This window comes from Pangasianodon hypophthalmus, chromosome 16 (assembly GCF_027358585.1).
Source record: "Pangasianodon hypophthalmus isolate fPanHyp1 chromosome 16, fPanHyp1.pri, whole genome shotgun sequence".
Taxonomy (NCBI): domain Eukaryota; kingdom Metazoa; phylum Chordata; class Actinopteri; order Siluriformes; family Pangasiidae; genus Pangasianodon; species Pangasianodon hypophthalmus.
Window position 1 is genome coordinate 14,122,033 of NC_069725.1, and position 15,021 is coordinate 14,137,053.

At 38.0% G+C, this 15,021-nt stretch overlaps 2 protein-coding genes across 6 annotated transcripts; one reads left to right on the forward strand and one right to left on the reverse strand.

The window, feature by feature from the left end:
* Positions 1-803: 803 nt before the first annotated feature.
* On the reverse strand, positions 804-5,834 carry haus8 (HAUS augmin like complex subunit 8). Of its 2 annotated transcripts, none has more exons than XM_026921077.3 (10): positions 5,689-5,834; positions 4,032-4,093; positions 3,887-3,945; positions 3,642-3,774; positions 2,620-2,727; positions 2,416-2,516; positions 1,917-2,075; positions 1,683-1,824; positions 1,116-1,257; positions 804-985 (listed from the first exon to the last, which is right to left on the reverse strand). In XM_026921077.3, the coding sequence occupies exons 1-10, from the start codon at positions 5,751-5,753 to the stop codon at positions 865-867; spliced, it is 1,092 nt and encodes a 363-aa protein (XP_026776878.1). In that variant the 5' UTR covers positions 5,754-5,834; the 3' UTR covers positions 804-864. The 2 variants fall into 2 exon arrangements, with proteins under 2 accessions (XP_026776878.1, XP_026776877.1); XM_026921076.3 differs by having other exon boundaries at positions 2,620-2,730.
* Positions 5,835-7,109: 1,275 nt separating this feature from the next.
* Positions 7,110-12,799, forward strand: snx21 (sorting nexin family member 21). Of its 4 annotated transcripts, XM_034312167.2 has the most exons (5): positions 7,826-8,079; positions 8,416-8,557; positions 9,633-9,904; positions 10,420-10,577; positions 11,080-12,799. In XM_034312167.2, exons 3-5 carry the CDS (start codon positions 9,643-9,645, stop codon positions 11,788-11,790), a joined length of 1,131 nt encoding a protein of 376 aa, XP_034168058.2. In that variant the 5' UTR covers positions 7,826-8,079; positions 8,416-8,557; positions 9,633-9,642; the 3' UTR covers positions 11,791-12,799. The 4 variants fall into 4 exon arrangements, with proteins under 4 accessions (XP_034168062.2, XP_034168061.2, XP_034168058.2 ...); XM_034312171.2 differs by lacking the exons at positions 7,826-8,079; positions 8,416-8,557 and adding an exon at positions 7,110-7,131; XM_034312170.2 differs by lacking the exon at positions 8,416-8,557 and having other exon boundaries at positions 7,824-8,079.
* The last annotated feature ends 2,222 nt before the right edge of the window (positions 12,800-15,021 follow it).

The following is a 15,021-nucleotide window of genomic DNA, read 5'->3' on the forward strand; positions in this document are numbered from 1 at the left end:
CTTTTTCAAAACTTAGAAATAAAATGGAAATAAAGAAAGAATACAGTATATCTATTGTTTACACTAATGTTCCTTGTCATATCTCTAGTACTTTTTTTTTTTCAAATATTCCAAATTTGTATTTTCCCACTTTCCATTTCCACTTTTTTATGTAATATATATTAACCAATATTTTTTGTTGTTGTTGCATCCAACAACAACTTTCTTTAGTATTCTTTAGGGGGTTATGCTTTTATTTTCAAAAGAAATCATTATTATTAAAATGTTCTTAGGAAATTAGTCTCTATAACAGTGATAAATTTGAATTGTATGTAATGTTTTATACAATCGCTTTGCTTTTTTTTTTTAAACAATCTCTTAAATAATACTAATGATGATTATAGGCGTACCTAATAAAAACTGGTGTTTAGATCTCTGAACTAATATTAAATAATGCTTAATTACATGCACATTTCATCTCATAATTTTACACAGAAAACATACTGTCCCAAATACTGTACAGTTTCAAATAAGTCTTAATGAGTGATTTTATATATAAATATATATATATATATATAGATATATATATATATATATATATATATATATATATATATATACACACATACAGAGAGAGAGAGAGAGAGAATATTACCTAATTTAACTTGCAGTATATTAATTCTTTATAACAAGCCACAGCCATTAAGAATTGTTAGTCTGTAGTAATTTAATTCTGAAATCACATGACTGCCTGAAATCAAGAATAAATTAAGATACTGCTGTAAGAAAAACAAATCAACAACATGGTACAGATCACAATAAACTGTAATGATTTCAATGCTTTAATAATTACTCTACACATTTACAAAAAAAAAAAAATCCACTTTAATCTGAAAAGAGACTTTGTACTGTCTTAAATCCAATTTTATCTTCCTCCAAACACTGCTGGACCAGCACCGTCTCCTGACTCACCAGTGAGGACAGTTCCAACAGATCAGAAGACGTACTGCAAAACAAAGCGAGGGGGTTGGATGAACTACAGCATTCACAAGATGGAACAACAAGCATGGCTAGTATTATATTACAGGAATTTTGAGATTATTTGTAGTGCCATGGATAATCCAGGACAGTTGTACCTGAGCAGATGCTGGTCAATCTCATGTGCTGCACCTTTTATCTCTTTAAGGCATGCTGCAGTGCTTTCACTGTCTTTGGAAACATCCTTCATGTACTGCCCCAAGATACACTGACTCTGATTCAGACAGACAACTGCTTTATCTAGAACACGAGAAAGGATCAAGGGTAAGATGAGGTGGTGGGATTTTGCAAATTGTGACCCTCCTATCAATACACAGAACTCTTTTGAAACAATAATAGAATTGTTTAATCTATTGCTGTATAATGGTATAATAGGATTTAAAATAACACGAACAATAGATATAAATAATGAAGAATGAAAATGTCTAGTGTATAATTGCTTCAAACCATGACACTTTAGCAACAGTGTGCATCTACACAGTACTTCTGAGACACTGTTCATTATCATGGACATAAATATGGAGATCCAAACACAGCCAGTGCAAAATAAGCATATTCTATGTCTTTCAAAATAGGCTGTGAAGCACTAATGAAAATATTTTGTTTTACAGGTTATTTTTCTGTGAAAATAAAAAAAATTTTAAAAAAAAACCCTTTTCACTGACCAAGAAACTCTCCTCTATCTTCTTCAATGTGTAAGTTCTTAATAGGTAGCTCGTGCCGGGTTGTGTCTATAGCTGAGGCGAAGGTCTTGTACTCCTCTGTGAATTGCTTTGCAGTTGCAGCGACAGGTTTTAGTGCGACAATCTGAGAAAACACACCACAAAGCATCACCTAAATATGAAAAAAACATTCACAATATTGAGACTTAGAAGTAAAGTAAAATTTATAAACGTAACCTGCAGGTCGAGTAAATCATTGAGCTGCTGCTGCTTTTCGAGATGAAGGCACTGCCGTTTCTTGCTCATGATTTTTGATCGCAGCTTTTCCTCTTCTTCCATCAGAGTAATAAGATTTCTTTCTGCTTCTTCCTTAAGTTTTTGTGTACTGTTTTCGATCTGGATAAAACAAGTCTCAACATGAGAAAAGGACTGATACAAGAACAAATTCAAATGTAAAAAGAGTGCAAATGTACAGATGTCACCATACCAATTCAATTTTTTACCTTTTTTTCTCATTGATTAGGAAATAAGTGCTTTGTTGACACAGATCAGGCACTGATTCTTACAGCACTTTTCCACCAAAGAGTGTGGCTCTTTCTAAAATACCTGTGCTTAATTCAGTTAATCTGTGTTTGAATGACAATATCTAAAATATGGGCTGCAAAATACCCTGATCACATAAATCACAATATCTTTTTTGATTTGTTGGATTATCCGTATCATCCCTGGATCTAACCTTAGCAGTGAGGAAGGCCAGCAGGAATGTTTCTAACTCCAGGTTCCTTTTTTTAGCATTCGGGTCCACTGCACTTGGTAGTGATGATGGTGCTGTATTTTCTGGGAAAACAAACAAAAAAAAGAATACTGTAATACCAGTCCAATCAGAGATACATATTTTATATATATCTCAATCCAGAGTCAGAGACACTTTAATTTGTACCTTTAATGACAGAGACATCAAAGTCTGGACGCATGCAGTGACCATCCAGCACTGTTGACTGCAAGACATTTCCACCGAGACTTGAAGACTCTAAAAGGCTGGGTATAACTGCTGGTGGGAGTTTTGATTCAAGTTAATCACATAAAACACAATGACTGTAAATGTGATTTACTAGCGTTATCAAATTTAGTTAAAGGAAAATCCACCATGAACGACTTGCATATTAGTATTTATAATTAATATGTGATCTTCAGTGGTGAAAAGGATGAATTTTATGATTAAATTCTTAGTTTACTTTTTAGTTTAAACTTCTTGCACTAATAAGTCGGTGGATTTTCACTTTGGCTAACAGTTTCCTACATTACATACAATGCCATTTGACTGTGCACTTATAGTCCCATCGCTACCTGAAGACATTGATGCAGCGGCACTTTAGTCTGTCCAGCGCGTCCACCTCCTCATCTGTAAACCTCTCCTAAGCCTAAACATAATCTAAGCCTCAAACATAAAGGGTTCCAAAGATTTAACATTCATACTAATACTGCCATCATCACCATCAAGCTTGTCAGCTCTAGCTGAGCTGAGTCTCTGCCATAACTCAGCAACTGTCTTGTCCTCCACTACCTCTACCTTAGATTTTTCATGACAGTGAATGTCCTGGAAATGGTGATTGAGAAAAGAAGCTCCTGCGCTTGTGTTTTTATGAGTTAACGGCAAAATCTAACCATCATCACTTCTGTTTAAAATTGTTAAAATTTCTCATGGGAATAAACAAAAATACTGCACCAACCAACACATTAGCAGCAGAATCACTACAGGACTTCAGAAATATTTTAATACACACATATTTCATTTTAGAGTTTTCTTTTATAAATAACGATATATAGTTAAAACTAAGAAGCCAAAAAGGTGCAAAAATAACTGCTCAAGATAAATAAAACTGTGAGTACAAGTACAAGACCTAAAAAAAGTTTTATAAATGATAGAGGAGAAAACCCTGTCATTAGCGTTCACAAACTTACACGTGGAGTTCGGATCAGACTGAGCATGTAATGTCCGTCTCGGAGGTGTGCCAAATCTGGGTTTGTGGCCACTACCAACTTTAGGTGAAGCAGGCCTGGGTGGCACAAGGACAGACTCATTTGGTGCATTTTTCTGAATGAAAGAAAAAACAAAAAAAAGGCAGAACATGCAATCAAACCATGTGCTATTTGGTATTCTACAAGACGCATTAAGCTGGTAAGGAAGATGAATAATATTTTATTACCTTTATAACAGACTTCTTTTCAGTCTGCATATAACGAGACTTCACAATTGTCCCAGAAGCTGAAAAAAAGAGATGGTACCATTACCCAATATCACTTTATGTAGTAGCATCTCGATTGATCGAAAATGGGGTTTAATGGCTTTACATTTGGTTTTCCTTTTTGCTCCACTGTTGTTTCCACAGCTGTCATCATTTCCAGATGCCAAACTAAAACAATAAAAATAATAATAAAAAAGTTTCTCATTCTTGATTCATTCTACCAGTGTGTAATAAAGCATGTTATAGCTGGGGTCATAAGTTTACATACATCTTGCAGAATCTGCAAAATGTTAATAATTTTTTTTAAAATAACAGAAAACAAAGACTGCATTTTGTTTTTTATTTACTACTGCCCTGAATAAGCTATTTCACATAACAGATGTTTGCATATAGTCCACAAGACACAATTATAACTGAAGTTACACAAATGAACCAGTTCAAAAGTTTACATATGCTTGAGTCTTAATACTGCGTGTTGTTTCCTGGATGATCAACAACTGTTTTTATGTTTTGTGATAGTTATTCATGAGTCTCTTGTTTGTCTTGAGCAGTTAAACTGCCCACTGTTCTTCAGAATAATCCTACAGGCCCTGCACATAATTTGCTTCTCCAGCATCTTCTGCATATTTGACCCCTTTCCAGCGGTGGCTATATGATGTTGAGATCCATCTTTTCACACTGAAGACAACTGAGGGACTCGTACACAACTATTACAAAAGGTGAAAACATTCACTGATTCTCAAGAAGGCAACACGATACATTAAGAGCCAGGGGGATGTAAACTTTTGAAAAGGATGATCGGTGTAAATTGTTATTTGTGAAAATTCAGTTATAATTGTGTCTTGTGGACTATATGTAAATATCTGATATGTGAAATAGCTTATTCAGGGCAGTACTAAATAAACAAAATGCTATTTTTATGATCCCTCTTATTATTATTTTTTTTAATTATTAACATTTTGCAGATTCTGCAAGGCATATGTAAACTTATGACCCCAACTGTACATCACAACAGAAAGGCGAGGTTCTGGCTCTTGCTGAGTCGTTCATTTCATTTCTTATCAGTGTAGTAGTTGTTATTTCTTCAAACAACGATACTGTTGAATTCTTGAATCTGATTGGTCAGCAGGTGTTGATTAATTTCTATAACAGCATGGCCTTGAGGATTCACATTAGCAGCAATGTATTGTGTTGTATGGTGGACATTCTGCATAATCTAAGCCTAGTATATGGAAGTAAATTTATGGAAGGACTCTCAGGTGTCTTCAAAGCCAATGAGAAAGTCTTCAAGACAGAACTATCCCATTTCTCAATTTCTCAAGCAGTGTAGCTCTGTCTTAATGACTTAGAAACAAAGACTTGTTATATAGTTGTTGTAATGTAAGTGACAGCAGAAACTAATCTGTGTCATTAACTTAAATGTGCACAACATTAAATGTAACTATAAACGGATAAAAAGTCGGAACATGGTGTAACAGGCATATAATTAGCCTTGAGTGGTAACAAATCACAACATCCCGTTGTTGATTAGTTTCCTGTAACAGCACGCCTTGTCTTGGTTTATTTCTTACTTGATTGATGTTGATTGCAAAGCGATTATAACTCCAGGTTTTTTAGTTTTATCATGTTAGCAAACACTGAACAGATCCCTAATGGCTCCCAACTCCCCGGATGTGTGTGTATTGTGTGTTCGACGAGGAAACACCAACAAACTTACACCTCATTTAAACAGTTCAACAGCTAAAAGTAACACTTATTCTTACTTAGACGAGTCTTGTGAAGCAGTTTTCAGTACTTTCCGGACAGCTGTAGTCTTTTTAGTTGCCATTAACGTGTTTGCTTTGCTTTTCGCGGTTTCCTGTTTAGTTTTTCTTCTTCTTCGAATTGAGGTTAAAGTGCATTACTGCCACCTGTCGGCCATGAAGTGTGAACAACAGCACCATCTGCTGGTAGGAACCAGAAAAGGCATTTTACACTGATTTCATTAACCACCATTATCCTAAACCTTTCAGAAAAATGTCTTTATAGTATGTTCTGTAATATTTAACTCTTCACAATTATTGCATTTCTTAGTTGGCTTTGTCATTCTTAAATTAACTTTTAATCTGCTGTTCTCCGACATCTATTTTTTCCTGCTATTCTTCTCATTTACGACTTTTCCTCTGAATTATTTTACACCACTATGCCACACATCCTGTCTTTATTGATCCATAGGCCTGTTACTTAAGCTTCATTCAGTGGAAACTCCAAATCCTTTCCCTCAAATGACCATTTTCTAGTCTATTATTCATTCCAAGCCTTCCTTTATGTAGTTTGATGATATTAGAGTCTGGGGGAATGGTGGCGTAGTGGTTAGCAGTGTTGCCTTGTACCTCCAGGGTTGGAGGTACGAGTCCTACTTCCGCCCTGTGTGCACTGAGTTTGCATGCTGTACTCATACCTGGGTTTTCTCCAGAGACTCCAGTTTCCTCCCCAGTCCAAAGACATGCACTGTAGGCTGATTGGCATCTCTAAATTATCCAGGTTGTGTGATTGTGCCCTGCTCACCCTAACCAGGGTGTCCCCAGCCTTGTACCCTGAGTTCTCTGGGAAAGGCTCCAGGCTTCCCCATGAGCCTGTGTAGGGTAAGTGGAAAGAAAATGGATGGATATTAGAGTGTTTGTTCTGGTAAGCCTTCAAAATAGCTTCATGGCCTTGAAATGTCTTATAGTTTTGAGGATTTCTGTGACCTCTAGTGGTGCACACCCTTTCATGGGGAGCTTCATCACCTATAGGCCTTTGTCCAAATATTGGAGATTGGAGATTGGGTATTTTCTTAATATTACTCTAACTCACTCTTTTAATCACTCATTTAACTCAATTCATTCACTCTCCTTTACTATGCTGACAAGGGGGATACAGAACACCGGAGTGGGTGTTTGTGCTCTCTCTCTATTGGTAAAAGGCTTTACATTGCCAAAGCATTGGTAACATTAAATTACAGACATAGACATTTCCACACATTTCCACACAATTCCAGAACAAACAAACAAACAAAAAAAAAGGTTTGGTAAAATGATAGTAATAAGAAGGACAAAAATACACAATGATTTGTTTTATTACTCAAATGTTTCTGAGCATTTTATGCATGTTTACAGTGTTGATGTTATTCTGTAGGTGGTGTTCCTGGCAGCCAGGTCTGAGCTTGCTGAGGTTTCTCCTAACAGGTGTGGGAGTTTGTTCTTGTTTGGCTTCAGATTGCAAGCTTTTTCATGGGTTGTGAAGTGGGGAAAAAAGGTTTCCCTAATTTGTGTATAATTACAAGATGTTGTTAAAAAGTGCAGTTCTGTTTTCACTTCATTTTATGTGCAGTGGAGGCGCAGCCTGTCTTCTCTTGGTAGCCAGGTCTGTCTGTCTGTGTGTGTGTGTGTGTGTGTGTGTGTGTGTGTGTGTGTGTCTGTGTCTGTGTCTGCCCGTCTCTATGGCGAGGTTGTGATCACTGAGTCTGTACATGTACAGGACTTTTCTTAGTTTAGGGTCACTCACTGTGCTCAGGTATTCTGCCGATTTATATTCTAACATTCTAATTTACTTTGTTGAGCTGTTGCTTCTATCCAGTGTTTTAGATATTTTTCTTTTTGTGTTTTAATACTTTGATTTGGTCTATCTGGGGGTTTGTTCTGGGGTTTGGCTGGACATGTTTTGGATTGTAAAGTCAGCTCTAAGACCAGCTGGCTGAGGGGGAATCTCCCTGGGGTTACCTCTTGGTTCCTTAGGGCTTTGTGATGGAGGCTCTCTGCATCACTATTTTTTTTTTTTTTTTTTTTTTTTTTTTAGGTAGGCATGAATTTTTTTAATCTCTCTCTCTCTCTCTCTCTCTCTCTCTCTCACACACACACACACACACACACACACACACACACACCCAGCAGTGCATGCTTGTCAAAAACAGTGGGGTAGGGGTTCAGTACTGCTGCTTTACTTGTAGCCATGCTCTTATTCTGAAATCTGCTTCAGCAGTCTTTTTTTTTCTTTTCTTTTCCCATTTGAATTTAGTCTTCTGTATTTCCCTGTGCAAATCAGTGTGGAGCAAATGTGTTGTCTAAAATAGAGTCCAGTCCATAGTCACTGCATGGAGAAGGAAAAGTGTTCCTCCAAAATTTGTAATGCTGGGGGTAAAGAATTTAAATATATTTAATAGAAGCCTAGTAGTTCTCTCTCTCTCTCTCTCTCTCTCTCTCTCTCTCTCTCTCTCTCTATATATATATATATATATATATATATATATATATATATATATATATATATATATATATTGTGTGTGTGTGTGTGTATGTGTATGCATATGCATGCATGTCTGTTTGTTTATAGTCTTATATGTAAGTGTATATAAGTAATTTATATAACTTCAGATAATCACATTTAATGTTCCTAATATTTTAAAGAGAACATATCAATATCCAAAGCAAAGTGGTGTGTAAGATATTGTACATTTTGGTGCCTTATTTCAGCCAGAAACATGTCCTTTCCCCGAGCACACACCACTCCTCTGCTGTCCTCTGAGTGAAGCAGTGTGTAAAGCTCTGCCTGAACCGCTTCCTCTAGGCTTCTGGAGGACACAGGAATGGAAGAGGCGCTGGTGTAGTTCTACTAGTAAGCCTTCTGCATTGTGTTTCTCACTCTACTCTTTTTAAATGGAGTTCAATTTGCAGAAACACGAGAGAGTAACCGCTGCTGAAGCGTTGTCGCCTCCTGAAGTGGCCAAAGTGGAAGAACTTCACCGAAATTAAATGCATGTTCTTCATTCTTGACTTCTGTGTAATTCCCGACATGAAAGAGTTTGAGCTGTGTGTTTTTGGTAAATTTATATTTCCTCCTCAACTTAACTGTAATGTGAGATAGTCGTCTCGAACGTTAATTTAAAGTCCTGTTATCTGAATTAGCTTGCTAGCTACTTGGTAGCCGACGGTTGGTGTTGCTTGCTTCTAGCTACGTTTATAGAAAAGTTTTGTTTTATGGAAAATAGCAGACTGAATTAAATCCATGTTTAGTTTTCTGTTAACAGTCTTAAAGTTTACACTGTGTTATGTGTTGAAACATAGTTGTCATAAGTGTTTAGCTATACCTCTGTTCTGCTAAGCTAGCTGGGGGGTGTTTAACACTTGGTTTCAAGCGACAGGCTGTTTTCTGCTTATTATTATTATTATTATTATTATTATTATTATTATTATTGAATGTTATGTGTGAATGATGGGTCTGGTTAATGCATACGCTACAGAAAGATTATGAAGAAGGCGATTTTTCTCCATAGCAGCCACATTTCAGCTCCCAGCAGCATTCAACAGGTGGACTGGAGCTCCAAATATACAGTTTTCCACAGACTTGGGAGTTATTCATGTTAATACTAAATTCAAAACCCTACACTAGAGCTGCCTTTGCCTGCTTCATTTGTTCCTTTAGTCTCATGTTCTTACAGCCCTCTATGAATTAAACATAAATGCAGCTCGATTTCTTTCAGGGTTTGTTCTCTGGTTTCACAGATCAGTGGAATATCAGCAAAGGGTAGAGCACAAAAACCCATACAGGCTGACTGAGAACATCTACTATTTATTTCTACTATTTATTATATTTTTTAAAATAGTCTTTGCATTCGAGATATGACATTTGAGAAGTTTGGGTTTTTTCAGATTTGCATTGGCTCTCAAATTCACAGTGATATATTTTCCAGTACTGTGCTGATGGCCTCTAAGCTGCTGGATAGACTTCGCCGCTCGCTATTCAAAGAAGGAGAGCTCCATGTGGACACAGAGGACACCGATGACTTTCCAGAAAGCTCTGAACTTGAGGATGACACAGACAATGTCTCGTCCAGGCTCAGTGGGACGCTCTGCTTTGAAGGTGATGGCGTCATGGATTCGGAAGATGCAGGCGAAACATCTGGTCCAGACAGTGATTCGGACTGCTTTGCAGAATCCATAGATAACGCCTGCAGCAGCACAGGTAGAGCTCAAGTACTTATCCGCTTACTTTCCACTTACATTGCCGTAGATTGTTACATTCTAAACAAAAAAAAAAGGATTGCTAAATATTAATCAGAATGAATAGTTCTTACAGATTTTAAGTTCGTATGAGCACATAAGTACTGCTGTCTTTTACAGTGATGTCTGGGTTCAGTTTGGTAGAATGTGAATTGGTTGCATGCTCAAGAAAAAAAATCTGTAAATTGTGGTTTTGAATCTGTGGGTGGTTGAGTTGTCTGGAAAATTAAAGCTACCACGTATGCTTTACTTCTATGTACTTTTCAAGAAGTTGCTTTTAAGCTGTAAAGTGAAGTAAGGAATTCTGCTGGTTCAGTCAGCATGCAAGAAAAACCGCTAATAAATTTGGAAATAGATGGGCAGAAATATCAAAGGGCAATTAACTTTCACTTCTTGTTTTTACAAGAAAAGAGTTTTGAGAACTGTCGGTTCTCTTCATGTTTCCCATTTCCGTTTAATTTCTGTTGGCCGTTTCAGATATAAGCCCCACTGGCCCGACTCTGAAGGGCTCCAGCATGCTCACCCGACAGCTACAGGAGAGCTGGAGAAACCTGCGCACTCGCTGTGTGTTGGAAAAGCTCCTTTTCGAAGTGACTGATGCCAGTGTAGTGCAAGAGGCAAACTCCAAATATGTGGTAAGAAGTAATGTTATTTATCTGTAACACTTGATATGATAGGATGTAACTGCAGAGTCTGTTTATTAAGGCTATTCCAGGAACCTTTGTCATAATCCATGGCAGGGGTCAGGGTTACGACAGTCGGGGTTAATGTAGGCAGAGCCACAGACAGAGGGAAAATATAGATCTGAACACGGGAAATGCAAGGAAACAAGGTAATAACAAAGTGGCTGAAAACAAAGGATTAGAAATACAGTTAACAAATGTAAAATAAGTCAAGGAACATGGATACATAGGTTGTAATTATAAAATAACAGGATACGTCTGAAACAGCCCAGTCAGGGCAGAGGCAGAGCCAGAGCAGAAGCTGAGATGATAAAACAGTAGTCAAACAGGAAGGCTGTGACATTATCCTTCCTCTTCAAACTGTTCTTTTTTTAAATCATTGGGTGTTACTTCTAGGCATACACTGGTTGCATGTATCAGAAATTAATGCGTATGAGTCATGTCTTTCAAACAGCTTTACACAATTCATGTCATCCACTCTGGCACATTTGACAAAACCCCTGCAGTCATTGCGCGTCGCTACACCGATTTCGAGCGGCTGCACCAGCTCCTGCGCAGGCATCACAGAGAAGCCATGGAAGGAGTCCACTTTCCACGCAAGAAGCTGCGCCGGAACTTTGCAGCCGAGACCATTGGTAAGCGGAGCCGTGCATTCGAGCAGTACCTCTCACATCTGCACTCACTGACTGAGGTGCGAGCTTCACCTGCCTTCCTGGAGTTCTTTTACCTGGGCGAACTGCGCACTGGGCAGACGCTGGTGCGTGCTGGTCGCTACGAGGAAGCGCTGGGCACTCTGGTTAATGCGCTGCGCCTCCAGGAGAAACTGGACTCGCCACAGAAAACTCACCGGCTCTTCACACTCTCTGCGGTGGCGAGTTGCTACCAGGAGCTGGAGAGGCTGAGCGAGGCACAGGAGCACTGCGAGCACGCCCTCAACAAACTGGTGCCCTCGATAGACATGCAAAAGATCCAGCAAAAGCAACTCCACCCGCTGCTAGTGCCGCTTCTGCAGGCCAACGTCCGGCTCTCCTGGAAGATCTCCAAGGACAAGCGGCGCTGGGAAGCACTGCTGCATGAGATCCAGGAGCTCGGCGTCGACGTTGAGAATCAGCCCGATTTGAAGGAGTGTATAGTCAAAGAGAACCTATCAGAAAGCGAGGGATAGTTCAGGTCAAACCGATGTAGGGCGTTTAACACTGACGGTAGTGACAGTCATAATGCAAACCGAGGGATTCTTATAATTTGCAGAGGATAATCATATCATAGTAAGAAGTAGACACATACATACCACTATTTTTTTTTTTTATTATTTCATTATCATATTTTGCACACTGGTATGTCTAAATAACATGTAAATAATCACTACACTTATATGTGAGTTTATGCAGTGAATTTAAAATCAAAATGGTTCAAGCACAGCCTTAGTAGAAATCTATTTTTATAAAGTATTTTTAAAATTGTACCCAAATATTATTGGGTGCAGTACAAAATGGATAATGTTACAGATTTTATGAATGCACATTGATCCAAAAGCATTAAGGGAAATAAGTTGATAGAGAACTTTAATATTTTAATGAAGTGTTTTTTTTACAGTTTTTACCTACTAATTTACCCACTAATTTCAGCTATATTTTAGGGTATATTAGGGTACTTCTTGACAGAAATGAAACATTAGAGATTAGGGGTTTTTTTGCTGCACATTTTATTGTATAGTGCTACAAATTTATATGTTTTTTTTGTATTTATATTTATTATTTAGATAAAAAATAAATTTATAATAGTATAATCCTACTCTACACTATTGGCAGTTTTTAACAGTTGCATTCCTGTAGTGAAACCTTGCAGCAGTTCCCAAATCAGCAGTCATGTGGTTAAAGGACTGCTGGCTGTATTTTTTTTTTTTTATATATATATATTTTTTTCCTGCAGTAGTTTATGTACAGTACATGGTTTTTAGACAATTGTTTTAACTAACTTGCACATATGCACTACACTATCCCCACCACAAAGAACGTTTTGGTTTATTTTTATCAATAATGTAGATGTTCAAGTAGAAAGTGAATGAAACATGGTGAAATTCATGCACTCCTTTTTCAGCCACTTTTAGTTACATCAGACATGTGAATGAATTCCTTTTCTGTTTTCATTCTAATAAAATACACTTAATCTACAAATGTGTAACATAACTCTTTGTTTGTACACACCGTCCTTAATTTACCTGTAAGTGTATACAGGCTTTGATATAAAACATGCTTTTCATTTGAGGTGACTGGATTGTTGAAGCAACATTTCACCATGGAACATGTGCAACAGTATTTGGAGAGATCAGTAGGGGTCAGTATAGACAGGATGTTTCTGGTTTGCTGGAATGTTGGGAGGGGGGCTGGGGGATGGGTCAGTTTTGCCTTCAGACTGTGGAGTTAAGGGTTTTTGTGCAAATTTCACCTTTTTTAAAGATTTTCAGCAGGCTTAACTAAAGTTAGGTCAGTTTTAGGATAGGCACTGAAAGAGCTAGCGTTCTGCATTCGGACTGCAGCAGGCTTGCAGTTCACATGCAAGTTTCTGCAAGCCTGATACAAATCTCATCTTTTTTTTTTGTTTTGAATGTGAGCCTGACTCACTATAGACGCATCAGGTTTTAGTATGATAAAACAGTTCAGGTTTTGCTCAATGCTAGACAACTTATGGACGGCGTAACACTGTTCCAACAACGTTTTATGCCAAATACGAATACTTTTTTGTAGTGATGAGTGTCTTTGAAGCGACAGGTTAAAGTCAGTATAAAGCAGGAATGCTGTGTTTTATTCACCCTTGGGTTGCTTGTGGTTCAGACAGTTTTACTGTAATAGTTGGGTGTGGATTCAGAGCTTGGTGCTGTCTGGTTTGGATAGAATATTTCTGGCTATGGTCCAGGCATGGATTAACTTTTCATGCCTGACTATAGATCTAATTAATAACAAAGACTGGCTTTATAATATTGACTTATGGTAGTGAAATCTTTGCAGCAGGCAGTGTTTCCAGCCCAACTACAACTGAAAAACCACACAAAAAGATCTGAAATTAGCTCAAAATTGAAAACCATTGACACAAATATAAAGAGTTTTTGCATGGGAAACAGGTTCACCATGAGAAAGATCTACAATACATTTTTTGTTATCACCTAGTATGGACATTCTACACCCCATAATATCCCTTTCTTTCTCCCAATCTTATAACAACAACAATATATCTTAGAACAGAAACGGTTCTGTACATTGTAGATGCACTCTCTGTACTTATACATTCCCTTTGTTTCTAGAAATTGACTAAATTCCAATTATTTGCTTTAAAACAAGATCTTAGCGGCCTCAGACTATTTGTAAACTAGCCCGGAAAACGCCACCTGTGGACTTGCTTTTTCCACCCGCAACCCTAGCCCAATTTGGTGTAAAAAAAAAAAAACAAAAACACAGCCCTGTAAACCCTGGTGGCAGGAAAAGATCAGTGACATGAATTGCAAATGAGTGCAGCAACCACATTGTGTTCAGCCAGTCAGCCAAGAGGGAAGGTTTAATTCTCCACAACCAAACCATCCTTCCATCCATTTTCTGTACCGCTTATCCTGCAGAGGGTTGTGGGGAGCCTAGAGCCTATCCCAGGGGACTCGGGGCACAAGGCCGGGGACACCCTGGACAGAGTGTCAACCCGTCGCAGGGCACAATCACACACACATTCACACACTACGGAAAATTTAGAGATGCTAATCAGCCTACAACGGATGTTTTTGGACTGGGGGAGGAAACCCCCAAAGCATGGGGAGAGCATGCACACTCCACGCACACAGGGCGGAGATGGGACAACCAAACCAAGAAAAGGAAAAACAAAACTAAAAGTTATCACCAGTGGCAGCGACAAGATGTTCAAGTGTCACTTCTATGACTGACAACCTGGCTACTGCAAAATTCAAATATATTGAACTCTTCCACATTACAAGTAGTAGCTTAGTGGTTAAGACGCTGGACTCCTGATTTGAAGGTTGAGAGTTCAAATTCCAGCACAAATAAGATAATTGTAAGTCGCTCTGGATATGGACATCTGCCAAATGCTGTAAATGTAATATTCTTTTAAAAGCATAAATATTTCAAAAGTAGTTCCTTTTAAAGGTTATTCAAGACTACAGTATATGCATAATTCCTCAAAATTAGCTAGCTACCTATATGTTTGTAAGTAACTCATACACTCATACTCACTGATCTTTGGAGAAGGGTCTGTCTGCGTCCTGCAAGATTACAAACCACGCCCATTACAAGGAACGCTCACTAGCAAATTATACTACATTTCCACATTTCCACGCCCACTTCCCCCCAACCCTAACCTTAACCCTAAGCAAAACTCTGTGTTTTATGTATGTGCTGTG